A 17,500-nucleotide genomic window follows, 5' to 3' on the forward strand; every position below is an offset into this window, starting at 1 on the left:
GCCGGGTGGAGATATTTGGGTGTGTCTCCTTTCACGTGTAGCCCCTGTTCACCTAGCAGTGAGTAGGTATGGGATGTAAATCGAGGAGTTGTGACCTTGTTGTCCCGGTGTGTGGTGTGTGCCTGGTCTCAGGCCTATCCGAAGATCAGAAATAATGAGCTCTGAGCTCGTTCCGTAGGGTAACGTCTGGCTGTCTCGTCAGAGACTGCAGCAGATCAAACAGTGAAAACACACATTTGCATTTAAACCACCTACTATTATCATTACTACTATCATCATCATCATCATCATTATCACCATCATTAACTTACTAATCCTTATCATTTATTATTTATTATTTACTTAACTATGTACGTTAAGATGGACGAAGTTACATTATATTAGGTTAGGTTAGGTAAAGGCAGGTACGTTATCATCACTATCATCATCACCATCATACTCACTCTCTCTCTCTCTCTCTCTCTCTCTCTCTCTCTCTTACTACTACTGCTACTATTATTACTACTATCATTAGTATCTAAACCACTTAGTATTATCATTACTACTATAATTTGCACCTAAACCACTCATCACCACTACTGTCATCATCATCACCATTATCATCACCACTCATCACCACTATCATCACCACTATCAACCACCACCATCACCACTCTCATTATCCCTTTCTATCACCACTATCATCACCATCACTATATACTCACTCTTGTGCTAACTCGCTATCACCCCAGGCCATCTTCGGGGTCTTGGTGCCCTGCAGGGAGGTCACCTTGTACCCCGAAGAGTCTGTCCGAGGCCGCAGCGATGACCCTGAGCCAGACCGAGCCTTGCGTCCCAGGTCACTCGGTGTGGGCACTGTTTGACGGCTCAGACGCTTTGAGGGCGACCTGTGAAGGGGAGAAGGGAGAGTGTGAGGGAGAGGAAGAATGCTGGAGTAAGTGTGGAAAAGAGGGATGGAGTGAATGAAGAAGTGATAGAGGTAGTGAATGAATGATTGAGAGTGAGGGAGAGTGAGGGAGAGTGAGTGAGTGAGTGAGTGAGTAAGTGAGTGAGTGAGTGAGTGAGTGAGTGAGTGAAGAAGGGAGGGAGGAAGAGTGTGTAGAAGTGAGTGAAGGAATGAGAGAGTAAATGAAAGAGAAATTGAAGAAATGAGATATAGTGAGAGAACAAATGAGTGAAATAGTGAAGATATGGGTGAGTGAACAAGTGAGTGAGAGAATGAGAGATAGTGAGCAAATGAGTAAGTGAGAGAATGAGAGAGCAAGTGAGTGAATGAGAGAGATAGTGGACAAGTGAGTGAGTGACAGAATGAGTGAGCAAATTGAGTGAGTGAGAGAGATAGTGAGTAAGTGAGATTAAAATGTAGAATTGAGTGAAGGAATGAGTAACACCCCAACACGCCAACAAATAATAGTTACTCACCTCACAAAAGTCCGCTCCACCCTCGCCTTCCGCTTGCAGTCCTCCACCGCCTGGAACTCCGTCCGTCCACTGTAGCGGAATTTGCTGCCCAGCGTCAACAAGCTCCTGTGGTGAAGTGGAAGGTGGCATAAAGGAAGTGGAGTAAAGTGGAATGAGTCTTTTGCTTCCACTAGTTGGAATGTGGTTTGTATTATAGTTGTTCTGTGTGTATGTGTGTGTGTGTGTGTGTGTGTGTGTGTGTGTGTGTGTGTGTGTGTGTGTGTGTGTGTGTGTGTGTGTGTGTGTGTGTGTGTGTGTAGGTATATAGGTAAGTTTGCTTTGGTGTACTAGGAAAACTTGCTTGGTAGATGAGGCATTGAGACAGACAGTGTGGAGTGAGACTGAGAAAGGAGAAGATATCAAACAAAACTTCTAAACATACAAAAGCAACACATCACCTGAACACACACACACACACACACACACAATGAGAGGTGAGACAATGAGACGGACTGGTAAGTGAAGTTGGGATACAAGTACGACAGTAAGTAAAGTAAGTAAAGCAGACAGTAGATTCCCAACACACTTACTTTCTGGCTGGTGTGCGTGGAGTGTGGAGGCGAAAGAAGGTGTGGTGCTCGACACAGGACTTCCACAGACACTTGCAGGCACGGTAGGAGCCCAAGTTGAACCCAAGCACACTGTCATAGTTCTCAGACTGCAGGAAGGGAAGGTAGCAGCAATACAGTTATCAAGTTTACAGTCTTTAATATAGTGATGAATATCTAGGTGAAAATTATAAAAGTTGCTACATCTGCTTTTCATTGTATCTTATTGTATCTTATCAAGTCCATAAAAGAACCAGGTAGCAAGAATACAGTTATCTCATCCCTCATAACTTTGCAATTGGAGAAAATGTTGATGTTGCAGCATTTAACACATGAGGACTAATCTTATGATGGAAAGTAGTGGAAATACAGTCATCTCATCTCTTGTAACTTTTACAATTGGAGAAAAATGTTGCAGTGCTTATAGGATTGATAATTTAATATGATAGAGGAACAAAGGAGCAAAGGAATGAAACAGTCTATTAATTGGAATATATCTAATACATGAGAGCATCTTGAGGTGTAGCAATAAGAAATCTTGATCACAATCTAATGCTATAGTGAATCAGGGGTGTTAGACACTCCACACAGAGCACACAGGGACACGTTACTCAGTATATACACGTCACAGGTGTTACGAAGCCTACACACTCACACACGGCCAACACTAATACGGTAACACAACACACACACACACACACACACACTACTGTATTTGTATCACCCCACAAAACAAAACTTCAAGCCTGCTGTATTAAAGTTAATAAGTATATCCCACACTAACAGGGTAACCAAACACACACACACACACACACACACACACACACACACACTGTGGTCTCAGTCCTACCCGAAGATCGGTCTATGAGCTCTAAGCTCGCTCCGTAATGGGGAAGACTGGCTGGGTGACCAGGAGGTGACCGAGGTGAATTACACACACTCTGCACTTATATTGTAATGATCCAAGCCAGAATATAATTAAATAAGTTAGGTTAAATTAGGTTAGGTTGGGCTAGGCTGCTGTATCAAGGTGATCAGGTACATCTCACACATTACAACAAACACTGCACTTGTATCCCATGAGTGGTGTGCCTCCCTCACTATCAACACCAGTGATTTCTTCCCTACTGTGCTATGGTGGGGCTGGACTACACTTCCTTCTCTAATTCATGAATCTCACTGGAACTCTTCAATTCTTCTCCTGTTGATCTTTTTTTTTTTGAGGGGAGGGAAGTCAGGAGGTTTTCAAGGCACTGGGCAGGTTATGACTCTCTCCAACTCTCCTTCATGAACAACAATCAAATTTTTTCCTCATTTATCAGTCTCACTTGAACTTTTCTGTTGATCTCTTTATGACGGAAAGGAAGTCAGGAGGTTTTCAAGGCACTGGTGGGGTTATGACTCTCCAACTCTCCCTCATGAACAAAGAACAATTCTTTTCCTCATTTATTAGTCTCACTTGAACTCTTTTACCACAGATCTTTTTAGGGCCATGAAGAACGAAGGAGAGTAAAATTTTTGTGTTCCAAGTAGTCACCTTCACATCCAGGCAATCACCTTCACTACAGCCAGGTCCACAAAGCAACACATAACAATGTCTCAGTAATCATGTTAGTGATGAATCAATAGGGAGCTTTAAAAGATCAGACAAATCTATGGATGGGAATGATAGATGGAATTAAGTAGATTTGCTCATACAGGAGCTGCCACGTGTAGGCCTGACAGCCTCTTGCAGCTTCCCTCATGTTCTTATGTTCTCACCTGTTGCAATAATTGAGGCTCGTTTGACACCTGACACCTAACCTTCCTGCACTTCCATCCTAGACCAGCCAGCAAACACTCTTATCTATCCTCTCCACCTGCTCCTCTCATGGCAAGGCAAACAGAGGGTGAGGTGGAGGGACCAGATAAGGTGTGCTAAGCTGGAGTGACACCCTCCTCTGGTCCAAGCCACAAGAACGAGAGGAAGGTACCATTAACAAACTATTGAAACTCTCTACCTGCTTCTGTATTTCCAACTCCCTATGACTTGACTTAATTTAAGAGAGAGGTTTCAAGACATTTGTTCCTTTTTCTGGCTAACTCTCTCAGACTTGCAAGGGGACTGGCTACTAAATGGGCTTTTTTTTTCTTTCTTTTTTTCATTTTATGTTGTCCTTGGTCAATTTTCCTTTCTTAAAAAATAAATAAATAAATAAATAAAAGTTACAAGAGGGAGTTTTATCATAGAGGAAGGTGTTATTTCAGGATGAATACTAATTAAAAGTGATGACAAGAGGACAGTAAGTGCTATTAACCCATTTACTGTTTGATATATAGTTGCCCTTACCCACTTCTAACTCTTCTAGGCATATATAATTGTGCTACAGTCTCTTAAGTAGTTCTGTAATATGTAAAAGACAAAAATGATCCCTGTTTTGTTTATTTTTTCTGTCTTGGTGTAAATTATCTTTCTTACAATGGCCTCAAAGTTAACAGACGTAACCACAACAGTAAAAGAGTCAATAAACAAGTGAGAGGAGGGAATCATGGCAGTACTGGGAGAGGTAAGTGAGTGTGCAAGAGAGAAGGTATCAGGCTGTACAGGGGAATGTGGAAGGCAAGACCGTGACAGCTGTACAGGAAGAGGTAAGCAAGTATGAGAGAGTGAAGACCTTAACACCTTCAGTACTGGGACACATTTTTACCAAGGTTTGGGTACGATTAGAAGATTTCATTTACATTAGGAAGGGATTACAGAGGTCAGAAGATTAATGCACAGAGTCTTCACTATTTTAATCCCCACATGAGTTTCTAAAGCTGTATAAAATTGCCAAATAGTAAGCATAGTAAGCAGAATATGGAAACACATCCTAGTACTGAAGGGATTAAGCTGTCACTCTGTACAGGGGAAGGCAAGATCATGACAGCTGTACAGACAGAGGCAACTAAACATGAACTTCAACTGTACAAGAGAAAACGGTCAAGCAATCATCTCTGTACACAGGAGCATAGCCACTAACCACCCTCAAGATACACTAACAATGCTGACCACCTGAGCACTTCCCACAGTCAAAATAGAAGTAGTTACATTCATGAACCTGTAGACTCAAGACACACTCAGGCCAACACCACAATGAGATCTGGTCCTGATTGATGCTGCCACAAGATTTGCTTCACAATTTTCAAGCCATTCTGAACACAGGAGAGGCTGGAAAAGGCTGGGAGAGGCTGGGGGAAAATGAGAGACACTGGGAAGGTTGGAGAAGGCTGGGAGTGACTGCAAAGCTGGGGAAGGCTGGGAGTGACTGGGGAAGGCTGAGGAAGGCTGGGAGTGACTGGGAAGGCTGGGAGAGACTGAGGGAGACTGGGGAAGGCTGGGAGAGACTGAGCGAGACTGTGGAAAGCTGGTAAAGGCTGAGAGAGACTGAGAAAAGCTGGGAGTGACTGAGAAAGACTGGGAGAGACTGGGGATGGCAGGAAAAAAAGCTGGGAGTGACTGAGAGAGATTGGGTAAGGCTGCAAAAAAGGCTGGAAGTGACTGAAAGAGACTGGGGAAAGGTAGGGAAGGCTAGGAGAGACTCAGAAAGACTGGAGAAGATTGGGAGAGACTGGGAAAGGCTGAAAGACTAGAGAAGGTTGGGGAAGACTGGGAGAAACAGAGGAAGACTGGGAGAGAGTAGGAAAGACTGGGAAGACAGGGAAGGCTGGACAACTCTCTCACAACAGGTGGCATGTTTGAGTTAGATCTACTTAGCTATCATAGTCACTCTAGGCACTCAATTAGTCATTCCTGAGCCACACGGCAAGTAGTACCTTCTTATAGAGCTTTTTCTTGACAATTTGTAGGAAAGAGCTTGGGTCGGGCTTACTCTCGGTCTGGTCTGTCTACATGAAGCGAGACAAGGAGACAGCAGGTGAGGGGCTGAACAGAGATCAGTGAAAGTGGAACAGATATGGAAAAAAGAGAGAGAAAGAGGGAGAGAGAAAGAGGAGGGAGGAATATAGGTAATGAAGAGAGAGAGGGAGATGCAAAAATGGAGAAATAAAACAAATAGGGAGACAGAGGAAGGCAGAAAATGAGGGAAGAATATAAGACAGAATAAGTAAGGATAGGCAGAGGGAAAGAGGAATATAGATAAAGATGGAGTGAGCAGTGAGAGTGGAAGAGAATAGTGAGAGTGGAACAGCGAGCAGTTGGAGTGGAACAGACAGCAGTGAGAGAAGGGGGTTTTGTGTGGTGGCAATGATGACACAGTGAAGGAAATGTGACTCATGCCTAGTTTTCTGTTGATGAAGGTGGTGTGAAAAGGGAGAAAAAAAAAAAAAAAAAACTACTACTATTTCAGCTCTACATCACAATTTTTCTCATTCAATATTTGGGTTTGCATTTTTTTCTTTTTTTTTATTGATAGCAATGTAAATAAAGTAACATAACTTAGCCACTGATTCGAAGTTAATGAAGAAAAGGAACCGGAATTAAGGTGACGGTCTGGTGAAGTGATACGGGCGCAAGAAAGTGACATGATGAGGAACACATCAACACAAGTAATAAGTGACCTAGTAATAAGTAGTAGCAATAAGACCTAGAAGAGTGATCCCAGTAATTTGTGGAAGACTTACTCACCAATTCAAGTTAATGCAGAAAAGGAACTAAAATAAAGATGACGGATGGATGAAGTTAAGAGAAAGTAAGGTAATGGATGGATGAAGTGAAGAAAAAGTATGGTAAAAGATGGGTGAAGTGAGGAAAAAGTAAAGTAATGGATGGATAAGTGAAGAAAACGTAGGATAACAAATGGGTGAAGTGAAGAAAAATTAAGGTGACGGATGGATGAAGTGAAGAAAAAGTAAGGTGATGGATGGATGAAGTGAAGAAAAAGTAAGGTGATGGATGGAGGATGAAGTGAAGAAAAAGTAGGATGGATGAAATGAATACAAAGTAAGGCAATGGATGAAAGAAGTAAGAAAAAAGTAACATAACAGATGGATGAAGTGAAGAAAAGTAGAACAGATGAATGAAGTGAAGAAAACATGAGCACAATAAAGAGATTCCTTCCTAGTGGTTTGTGAAAGATATAAACACTAACACAGAGACAAGACATGAAGGAAGGAAAAAGATACATGTGATAATCTGAATATTCTCAATGGCTGACTGAAAAAGGAATGGCTGACTGGCTGACTGAAAAATACCCTGCCTGGCTGACTGATACACGGAATGGCTGACAAAGTGACCAGCTGTCTCACACAATGCAGGCTGAGTGATTGAGTTAATATCCTGCCTGGCTGATTGACATGACACAAGAAAGACTGACTGACTGATACATTACAGAGGATGAATGAATGCCTGGTTGACTGACACATGAGGACTAGCTGGCTGACTGATTGACTGACTGGCTGGTTGACACATAAGGGCTAACTAACTGAATGACTGACTGATACATGAAGACTAGCTATCTGACTGACTGACTGGCTGGCTGACACATAAAAGACTAAATGACTGACTGCCTGATAGACTGACACATGAGGATTAGCTACCTGACTGACTAAGTGACTGGCTGACAGACTGACTGACACATGAGGGCTAGCTGACTAACTGACTGACTGACTGGCTGATAAATAGACTAGCTAACTGATTGATTGACTAACTAACTGACTGACTGACTAGTTGACTGACTGACTGGCTGCCCCGCCCCACCACCGCTGCCTTACCACTTCTCTCCGAAGCTGAATGAAGAACTGCTTCCTCTTGAATGAGATCTTGACAATCTTGGCCCAGCTGAAGGTGTTCATCTTGATCCCATTCTGGAGCACGACCAGACCGATCGAGGTGACACCCAAGTGTATCTCGCGGTTGGTGGAGTCCTGTGGAAGACAGGGAGGCTGGTAACACTGTCTGTCACTGAAGGAAGACATTACTACATACATAAATAAGGGGAAGAGGGAGGCTGGTAACACTGTCTGCTGTCATTAGAGGAAGCCATCACTATATCACAACATACAAGGGAAGACACAGACTAGTAACCTCTTCAATACTGAGATGCATTTCTACCTTAGTTTTTTTGGGTATGATTAGATGACTTTATTTGCATTAGAAAGGACCTGTGGAGGTCAAAAGATTTGTGGCCAGAGTCTTCACAATTCTAATCCCAACATATGTTTTTGAAGCTGTATAAAACTGCCACATAGTAATCAGAATAAATATGAAAACACATCCTGGTAATGAAGAGATTAGCACTGTCTATTGTCACGGAAGAAAGCTATCACTACACCACAATATGCAAGTGTAGCGAAGACACAGGCTGTTAACACTGTCTGCTGTCATGACACTTCCTTCCCATAATGATAAAAACAGTACAGTCATCTTCTTTTACCCACCAGTTCAATTTTCTCTCACAATCTATCAGGGGAAATAAAATAGTGTAACAAGGGGACTAGGAGCTTAGTGAGTCTTTTTTTTTTAGTTTTATGTTGCCCTTGGCCAGCTTTCCTCTCTAACATAAAAAAAAAAAAAAAAAAAAAGATAGCGTCATTGGCTCACCTTTGCCTTGTGCAGATCAACGCCGTACATGTCGAGCCTCTTGGCATGGTCCAGGAAGTTGAATTCGGCATCAGCAGGAGTCTGTCCTCTGTGGGTGGGGAGACAAAGTAAGGGTGAGGCATTAAAACACTACTTGATTCCTCTCTTAGTCTTCTTTTTTGTTCCCTGGTCCCCTTCCTTCATCTCACTGCCTCTCACACAATATGGTACAACACTCCTGCCTTCTACTGAATTGCAGGCAAGGAGAGAGTGAGGCATTAACACACTACTCAATTCCTCTCTTAGTCTTCTATTTTGTTCCCTGGTCCTTTGTCTGACTGCCTCTTACACAATATATAACACTCCTGCCTTCTACTGAACTGGAGGCAAGGAGAGTAAGGCATTAACACACTATTCAATTCCTATCTTAGTCTATCCATCATTCCCTGAGCCTTTCCTTCATCTCACTGTCTCTCACACAATATGACACAGAAATCCACCTTGAAATTGAACCTAGACTCTACATTTTAAATACTCCCAGACTACTTTATTCAGATCTAGCATTATTGGGAAAGAAAATGTACCTTAGAAACCAATATAATGTGTTGTAAAAGGAAAGGGTGAGGAGTTAACATACTGCTCAATTCCTCTCTTAGTCTTTTTATTGTTCCTTGATCCCCTTGCTTCATCTGACTGTCTTTCACACCATAGGATGCAACACTCCTGCCTTCTGTTGTGTTGGAGGCAAGGACAGGGTGAGGAGTTAACACACATCTTAATTCCTCTCTTAGTCTGTTGATTCTTCTCTGATCCCCTTCCTTCATCTGACTATGGTCCATATTCAGAACGCTCTGCTCTCTCACCACGACTATTTTCCAAGGCCATAGAGATGATTAGCAGGGTTTTCAAAAATGTTTCTCCAATTAATAGCATAGAAATCTTGTCACTCTACCTCTAGACTCATAAAAATGTCCTTAAAAATTTGTGAGAATTAAAATGAACCCTCTTGAAACACTTTGTACTCTCACCACGACTATTTTCCAAGGCCACAGAGATGACTAGTGGGATTTTCAAGTGTTTCTCCAGTTAATAATGTAGAAATCTTGTCACTGCCTCTAGAACTGTAAAAACATCCTTACGAACTTGTGTAAATTGATATAAACCCTCTTGAAACACTTTGCCCTCTCACCATGACTGTATTCCAAGGCCAGAGATGACTAATGGGGTTTTCAAGTTTCACCAGTTTGTCACCCTGTCTGTAGAATCGTAAAAAAAACTTAAAAACCTGTGTGTTTGAGAATACGAGCCTATTTCTCACACCATACGATACAACACTCCAGTCTTCTATTGAGTTGGAGGCAAGGTGAGGGTGAGGAGTTAACACAGAGCTCAATTCCTCTCTAAGTCTATATACTGTTCCCTCTCCCTGTACTGCCATTGATATCCTCCACTCACTTGTGTTTTAACTCTTTTACTGTTGTGGTTGAATTTTCTGTTAACACTGAGGAGGTTCTAAGAAAGATAATTTACACCAAGGAACTGAAAATAAGGAAATAGGGATTATTTTTGTCTTTTATATCTGTTTGTTCCTCCCCATTCTCCTTATTTATAATTTTGTCTAGTCTTCTTTTAAAGCTCCTATTGACTCAAAACAATATGATAATGAGTCTATTCCATTCATCCACCACTCTACTTAACAACCAATACCTTCCATCCATCAATTATGTCTACTATTTGTCAATTTGTAGCAATTTTAAAACTTACACAGACTAGGAGGCGACATTTATGAAACCTGTGTACCTCTGTGACCTATTTCAACCATTCCTTAGTTACAGTGACCCCAGATGTCAATAGTCAAGTCAGGGCTGGGTTAGGTTATGTTAGGCTGCCAATACTCAGGTCAGTCACAGCAGAACAGACTTACTTATGCAGCTTGTGTAACTCTATAATCTTTTTCTCCAGCTCGTCATTCTGGCCCGGCACGAGACGCATGCCGGCCAGGTAAGTCTTGCCGTGTTCCTCGGTGCTGTAGTCACCAAGTTCAGCTGTGGAGACAAGGACATGTTAGGGAAAACTGACCAATACACACACACACACACACACACACACACACACACACACACACACACACACACACACACACACACACACACGCCCGAAAGCTCAGTGGTTAGAGCGCTGGCTTCACAAGCCAGAGGACCGGGGTTCGATTCCCCAGCCAGGTGGAGATATTTGGGTGTGTCTCCTTTCACGTGTAGCCCCTGTTCACCTAGCAGTGAGTAGGTATGGGATGTAAATCAAGGACTTGTGACCTTGTTGTCCCGGTGTGTGGTGTGTGCCTGGTCTCAGGCCTATCCGAAGATCGGAAATAATGAGTTCTGAGCTCGTTCCATAGGGTAACGTCTGGCTGTCTCGTCAGAGACTGCAGCAGATCAAATAGTGAAACACATACATGCATACACACATACCACTAAGAAAACCAACACACACACACACACACACACACACACACAGACATATACCACTAAGAAAACCAACACACACACACACACACACACACACACCGTAGTGTAGTGGTTAGCAAACTCGGCTCACAACCAAGAGGGTCTGGGATTGAGTCCCAGAAAGCAGCAAGTCAAATGGGCAAGCCTCTTAATGTTGTAGTCCCTGTTCACCTAGCAGTAAATAGGTACGGGATGTAACTCGAGGGGTTGTGGCTTCGCTGTCCTGGTGTGTGGAGTGTGTTGTGGTCTCAGTCCTACCCGAAGATCGGTCTATGAGCTCTGAGCTCGCTCCGTAATGGGGAAGGCTGGCTGGGTGACCAACAGGCGACCATGGTGAATTACACACACATATACCACTAAAACACACACACACACACACACACACACAAACACACACCACTATTAGCACAACCCATCAGCATATGCCTATCCACACAGCTCATTCAAACATATTAGGACAACACAGCACTGCCTTATCCACCCAGCATATCCACCACACCTTATCCAGACAACACAACACCACAAACCACATAGAAACTGGAAAATGAGGGTCTTGAAAGTTGAAATCTCCCTCCTGAAAGAACTCAAGTCCCTGGGAAGTACAGAAACAAGCAGGGAGATTCTAGTTTGCCAGAAAATAACCATACTCTACCACACAGCAGCCACACACTCACTCAGCTCAGCCCTCCATACGATACCACACTCTACCACTCACACACACACACACACACACACACACACACACACACACACACACACACACACACACACACACACACTGCACATGCTTACCTTGTCTCCCTATTCATATACTTCCCTCCTTCATTCCTTCAATTTTCTCTTCTTTTCATTTATGCCTTTTTTCGTACTGTCTTTCTTTTCTTCTCTCTTTTGTATCTATCTATTTCTTTTCCCTTATCTTATATATATCCTTTCTCCTCCTTTTATCATTTTTTACCCAGCTTTTGTTCTCTCCTTTCCTGCCTATTATCTTATGTATCCTCTCTCGTTTCTCTTCCTTTACAAAGATTCATACAAACATACTGTGCAAGAGAGAAAAACGTGTCTTATCTTCCCTACCACACACCACAACACCACACACTCACACTGCTCAGCCCATACTCTACCACACAGCACCACACACTCACACTAATCAGCCCTTACTAATATACCACATTCTACCACAAACACACCCTACCACACACCACACACCACACACCAACCACACTCCCTCTCATAGCATACCACACTGCCACACACACCACACACTCACACTACATGGCATAGGAGGCAAGGAGGATGGCGGTGGAGGATTGAGCCAGCAGTCACCCTAACAAAACACACCACACTATATCAAATGACATACCACACTTTACCACACAGACACACCACACACTCACACTGGAAGGCATAGGAGGCGAGGAGGTTAAGCCAGCAGTCACCCTACCAAAGAACACCACACTCTACCACACCACACAATAGCCACACACTCACACTGGAGGGCGTAGGAGGCAAGGAGGGCGGCAGTGGAGGGTTGAGCCAGCAGTCGGCCCTCCATGACATCGCGTCGCAGCTGCAGGAACACATGGTAACGGGTGTACTCCTCTGCCAGCTTGCCGGGATCACTCACCCAAAACTTGACTCGGAAGTAGAGCACCGGAAGCCCACCTACGGGAGAAAGGCAGGATAAAACAGGGTCATACAAGGTTGTTTAAGGTCACATAAGGTCAAAAGTGAGTGGTTATGTTCATGTTTCAAATTTGTGTTCCGTTTTTTAAGGATGTTTCGTTAATTTGTTCTTATTCAACTTTTAAGAGAAAAGGTCCAGATTTAGGCAGGGTGAGGCAGGGTCAGAAAAGAGAGAGGCAGAGTAAGACAAGAGTGAGGCAGGGTAAGACAAGACAAGAGTGAGGCAGAGTAAGACAAGACAAGAGTGAGGCAGTGTCAGACAAGACTGAAGCAGGGAAAGACAAGAGTGAGGCAGGAATAAGGCAAGAGTGAGGCCAGACAAGAGTGAGGCAGGGTAAGACAAGAGTGAGGCAGAGATAAGACAAGAGTGAGGCAAGGTAAGACAAGAGTGAGGCAGGGTAGACAAGAGTGAGGCAGGGTAAGACAAGAGTGAGGCAGTGTAAGACAAGAAAAGAGTGAGGCAGGGTAGACAAGAGTGAGGCAGGGTAAGACAAGAGTGAGGCAGGGATAAGACAAGAGTGAGGCAGGGTAAGACAAGAAAAGAGTCAGGCAGGGTAGACAAGAGTGAGGCAGGAATAAGGCAAGAGTGAGGCAGGATAAGATAAGTGAGGCAGGGTAAGACAAGAGTGAGGCAGGGTAAGACAAGAAAAGAGTGAGGCAGGGTAGACAAGAGTGAGGCAGGGTAAGACAGGAGTGAGGCAGGGATAAGACAAGAGTGAGGCAGGGTAAGACAAGAAAAGAGTGAGGCAGGGTAGACAAGAGTGAGGCAGGAATAAGGCAAGAGTGAGGCAGGATAAGATAAGTGAGGCAGGGTAAGACAAGAGTGAGGCAGGGTCAGACAAGAGTGAGACAAGACAAAAATGAGGCAGGGTCAGACAAGAGTGAGACAAGACAAGAGTGAAGCAGGGAAAGACAAGAGTGAGGCAGGAATAAGGCAAGAGTGAGGCAGGGTAAGACAAGAGTGAGGCAGGGTAAGACAAGAAAAGAGTGAGGCAGGGTAGACAAGAGTGGGGCAGGAATAAGACAAGAGTGAGGCAGGAATAAGACAAGAGTGAGGCAGGAATAAGGCAAGAGTGAGGCAGGAATAAGGCAAGAGTGAGGCAGGGTAAGACAAGACAAGAGTGAGGCAGGGTAGACAAGAGTGAGGCAGGGTAAGACAAGAAAAGAATAAGGCAGGGTAGACAAGAGTGAGGCAGGGGAAGACAAGACAAGAGTGAGGCAGAGTCAGACAAGAATGAGGCCAGAAAAAAGTGAGGCAGGGTCAGACAAGAGTGAAGCTAGACAAGAGTGAGGCCAGACAAGAGTGAGGCAGGGTAAGACAAGACAAGAGTGAGGCAGGGTAAGACAAGAGTGAGGCAGGATAAGACAAGAGTGAGGCAGGGGAAGACAAGACAAGAGTGAGGCAGAGTCAGACAAGAATGAGGCCAGAAAAGAGTGAGGCAGGGCAAGACAATGAAAAGGAAATGAGAATGGAAAAAAAAGAGTAACAATGAAAAAGGAAATGGGGATGAAAAAAAAGAGTAAGAAAATGATGAAACAGAGGAACAAGATGAAACAGAGTGAGATAAGGAGATACAGCATCAGGTAGGGTGAAAAAAGGGAAGACAGGGGTAAGACATACTAAGATGGAGAGAGACAGAGTGAGAGGGAAAGTGAGAGGCAGGAAGCACAACACCATATTTCCACGTATTTCTCCTCCTCCTCCTCCTCCTCCTTCTTCTTCTTCTACTTCTACTTCCTCTTCTTCTCTCATACACAGAAGTACATTAAGTAGTAAAGGAGAAAAAAAAAAGCATCAGGAGAGAGAGAGAGAGAGAGAGAGAGAGTACCAACCCACACACTCTCACACACACTCACATGTTCCTAGAGTCTTGGTTCGTATCCTGAGTTGCTTCTTGACTGTCTTTCGAGGGTCCAGCCATCTCTGCTGAGAAAAACAAAGGCAACATATTACTCACTTGTTCATTCATTCATTTACATCATTGACTCGCAATACACAAGGAAAAGGTGTGATGTGTTTTGCTAATTTCACCTCTCTCTCTCTCTCTCTCTCTCTCTCTCTCTCTCTCTCTCTCTCTCTCTCTCTCTCTCTCCTCCTTTCACTCTCATTCCAACATTCCTCTCTCCCCCAATCCTTCCTCCTCCTCCTCCGCCGTCGCCGCCACTTCCTCTCCCTCCTACTCTCCCCTTCTTCCTTCGAAATGCTATCTCCTCCCATCCCTCACTATATCGACCATCTCTCTCTCTCTCTCTCTCTCTCTCTCTCTCTCTCTCATAAGGACCTTACCGCCTCCCTAAATTGTCAGGTGATGTGAGATGGTTATAGAGGAGGAGGAGGAGGAGGAGGAGGAGGAGGAGGAGGAGGAGGAAGTAGGGAGGAGATAAAGAATAGGATGAAAAGACAAAAGAGAAAGAGAAAAGGATATGAGAGAGAGAGAGAGAGAGAGAGAGAGAGAGAGAGAGAGAGAGAGAGAGAGAGAGAGAGAGAGAGAGAGAGAGAGAGAGAAATCATCAGCTTTTCTGCCTCGCTTGACGGAAATCAACGAAGTATAAACAGTACCTCCTCCTCCTCCTCCTCCTCCTCCTCCTATTCTTCCTCCTCCTCTTCCTCTTCCTCTTCCTACATATCACCTCATAAGTCTACCTAAATATTTTCTCCACCACAACGACTATCTCCTCCTCCTCTTCTTCTTCTTCCTCCTCCTCCTCCTCTTCCATCTTCTTAATCCTTCTACCAATCTTCTCCTGTTTCTCCTCCCCCTCTTCCTCCTCATTCTTCTTACAAACCCCAACATCACTACTATAAACCCTTACAACACTCCTCCTCCTCCTCCTCCTCCTCCTTCATCTCTCTCACCAATTATTTCTCTCTTCTCTCTCTCCCTCTTCATACAGACTCCCCTCCACTTCAGGTAGCTCTCTCTCTCTCTCTCTCTCTCTCTCTCTCTCTCTCTCTGGAATTATTAAAAAAGTAACTCTTAATTTCTTTCTTCTGTCACGCTAAGTGGAGAAGCTTTTGGTCTCATTAAAGAAAGAGAGAGAGAGAGAGAGAGAGAGAGAGAGAGAGAGAGAGAGAGAGAGAGAGAGAGAGAGAGAGAGAGAGAGAGAGAGAGAGAGAGAATGTCTATATAATAGGAAACAGTGAAGGTTGAAGAAGAAGAGGAGGAGGAGGAGGAGGAGGAGGAGGAGGAGGAGGAGGAGGAGGAGGAGGAGGAGGAGGAGGAGGAGGCACTTGCTACCTCGAAAATCCTCGCTACCGGAAGAATCATTAGTGTGTGTGTGTGTGTGTGTGTGTGTGTGTGTGTGTGTGTGTGAGAGAGAGAGAGAGAGAGAGAGAGAGAGAGAGAGAGAGAGAGAGAGAGAGAGAGAGAGAGAGAGAGAGAGAGAGAGAGAGAGTACATCAAAACACACAAACACATACACCTACTGTTTACCTTCATTAAACACACACACACACACACACACACACACACACACACACACACACACACACACACACACACACACACACAGAACAGCCTCTGACCCCTGTAAACAAACAAACGAATACACAAAACAACAAACAAGAACAAACAAAAAGAAAATTTCCTTTAGAAGAAGAAGAGGAGGAGGAGGAGAAGGAGGAGGAGGAGGAGGAGTTTCTAAGCCTAAAGAAATGTATGTTCTTGTATAGAGAGGTTCAAAAGTCTCCCTATTTGATGAAACACCCTATATTTATTCTCTCTCTCTCTCTCTCTCTCTCTCTCTCTCTCTCTCTCTCTCTCTCTCTCTCTCTCTCTCACGTCACCAACAAGCCAGACAGTCTCTAGTCGGGCGTACACACACACACACACACACACACACACACACACACACACACACACACACACACACACACACACACACACACACACACACACACAGACGGGACAATACGAGCATAGGCTCCCCTCCCGTAAAATACAACTAGGTAAACACACACACACACACACACACACACACACACACACACACACACACACACACCGCTTAGTGTAGTGGTTAGCACGCTCGACTCACAATCGAGAGGGCCGGGTTCGAGTCCCGGTAAGCGGCGAGGCAAATGGGCAAGTCTCTTAATGTGTGGGCCCTGTTCACCTAGCAGTAAATAGGTACGGGCTGTAACTCGAGGGGTTGTGGCCTCGCTTTCCCGGTGTGTGGAGTGTGTTGTGGTCTCAGTCCTACCCGAAGATCGGTCTATGAGCTCTGAGCTCGCTCCGTAATGGGGAAGACTGACTGGGTGACCAGTAGGCGACCGAGGTGAATTACACACACACACACACACACACACACACACACACACACACACACACACACACACACAGTAAGCCATACAGCTTAACGAGAGAGAGAGAGAGAGAGAGAGAGAGAGAGAGAGAGAGAGAGAGAGAGAGAGAGAATAATCACAGCATCATCCTCTTTCCCCCCTTCCCACACACACACACACACACACACAGACACACTTACCCTGGGACTGTCACTGTTGGAGCACCCCTCGATGTACTGAAGGCCGAAGAAGTCCCTCTCTATTAACTCCAGGTGATTGAACACTAGATCCAGCAACGCCTGACCCTTGGCTTGCTTCTGTAACGAGACACACAGCGGTAAACAAAGATAAGGAGTGAGAGAGATCGACAGGTACACATTGGTAAGGTGGGAGTGTTAGAGATTGGCAGGTGAACATTAGTAAGCTGGGAGGAGGAGGAGGAGGAGGAGGAGGAGGAGGAGGAGGAGGAGGAGGAGGAGGAGGAGGAGGAGGAGGAGGTTTAGAAGTCTCCCTA

At 44.4% G+C, this 17,500-nt stretch overlaps 1 protein-coding gene across 7 annotated transcripts in view; it reads right to left on the minus strand.

Moving 5' to 3' along the window:
- The window catches only part of LOC123503273 (tyrosine-protein phosphatase non-receptor type 4-like), a 119,130-nt gene that overhangs the window by 75,122 nt on the left and 26,508 nt on the right, over window positions 1-17,500 (minus strand). For 5 of the 7 annotated variants that reach the window (XM_045252902.1, XM_045252903.1, XM_045252900.1 and 2 more), the window contains 10 exons: window positions 17,187-17,303; window positions 14,559-14,628; window positions 12,507-12,680; window positions 10,433-10,553; window positions 8,530-8,617; window positions 7,701-7,853; window positions 5,805-5,876; window positions 1,992-2,119; window positions 1,423-1,527; window positions 705-887 (listed from right to left, as the gene is read on the minus strand). In XM_045252902.1, coding sequence (XP_045108837.1) covers window positions 705-887; window positions 1,423-1,527; window positions 1,992-2,119; window positions 5,805-5,876; window positions 7,701-7,853; window positions 8,530-8,617; window positions 10,433-10,553; window positions 12,507-12,680; window positions 14,559-14,628; window positions 17,187-17,303 — 1,211 coding nt within the window. The remainder of the gene's footprint in view (window positions 1-704; window positions 888-1,422; window positions 1,528-1,991; window positions 2,120-5,804; window positions 5,877-7,700; window positions 7,854-8,529; window positions 8,618-10,432; window positions 10,554-12,506; window positions 12,681-14,558; window positions 14,629-17,186; window positions 17,304-17,500) is intronic. The other 2 variants (XM_045252899.1, XM_045252904.1) reach the window with 2 other exon arrangements.

Source organism: Portunus trituberculatus, chromosome 13, assembly GCF_017591435.1.
Source record: "Portunus trituberculatus isolate SZX2019 chromosome 13, ASM1759143v1, whole genome shotgun sequence".
Classification (NCBI taxonomy): Eukaryota; Metazoa; Arthropoda; class Malacostraca; order Decapoda; family Portunidae; genus Portunus; species Portunus trituberculatus.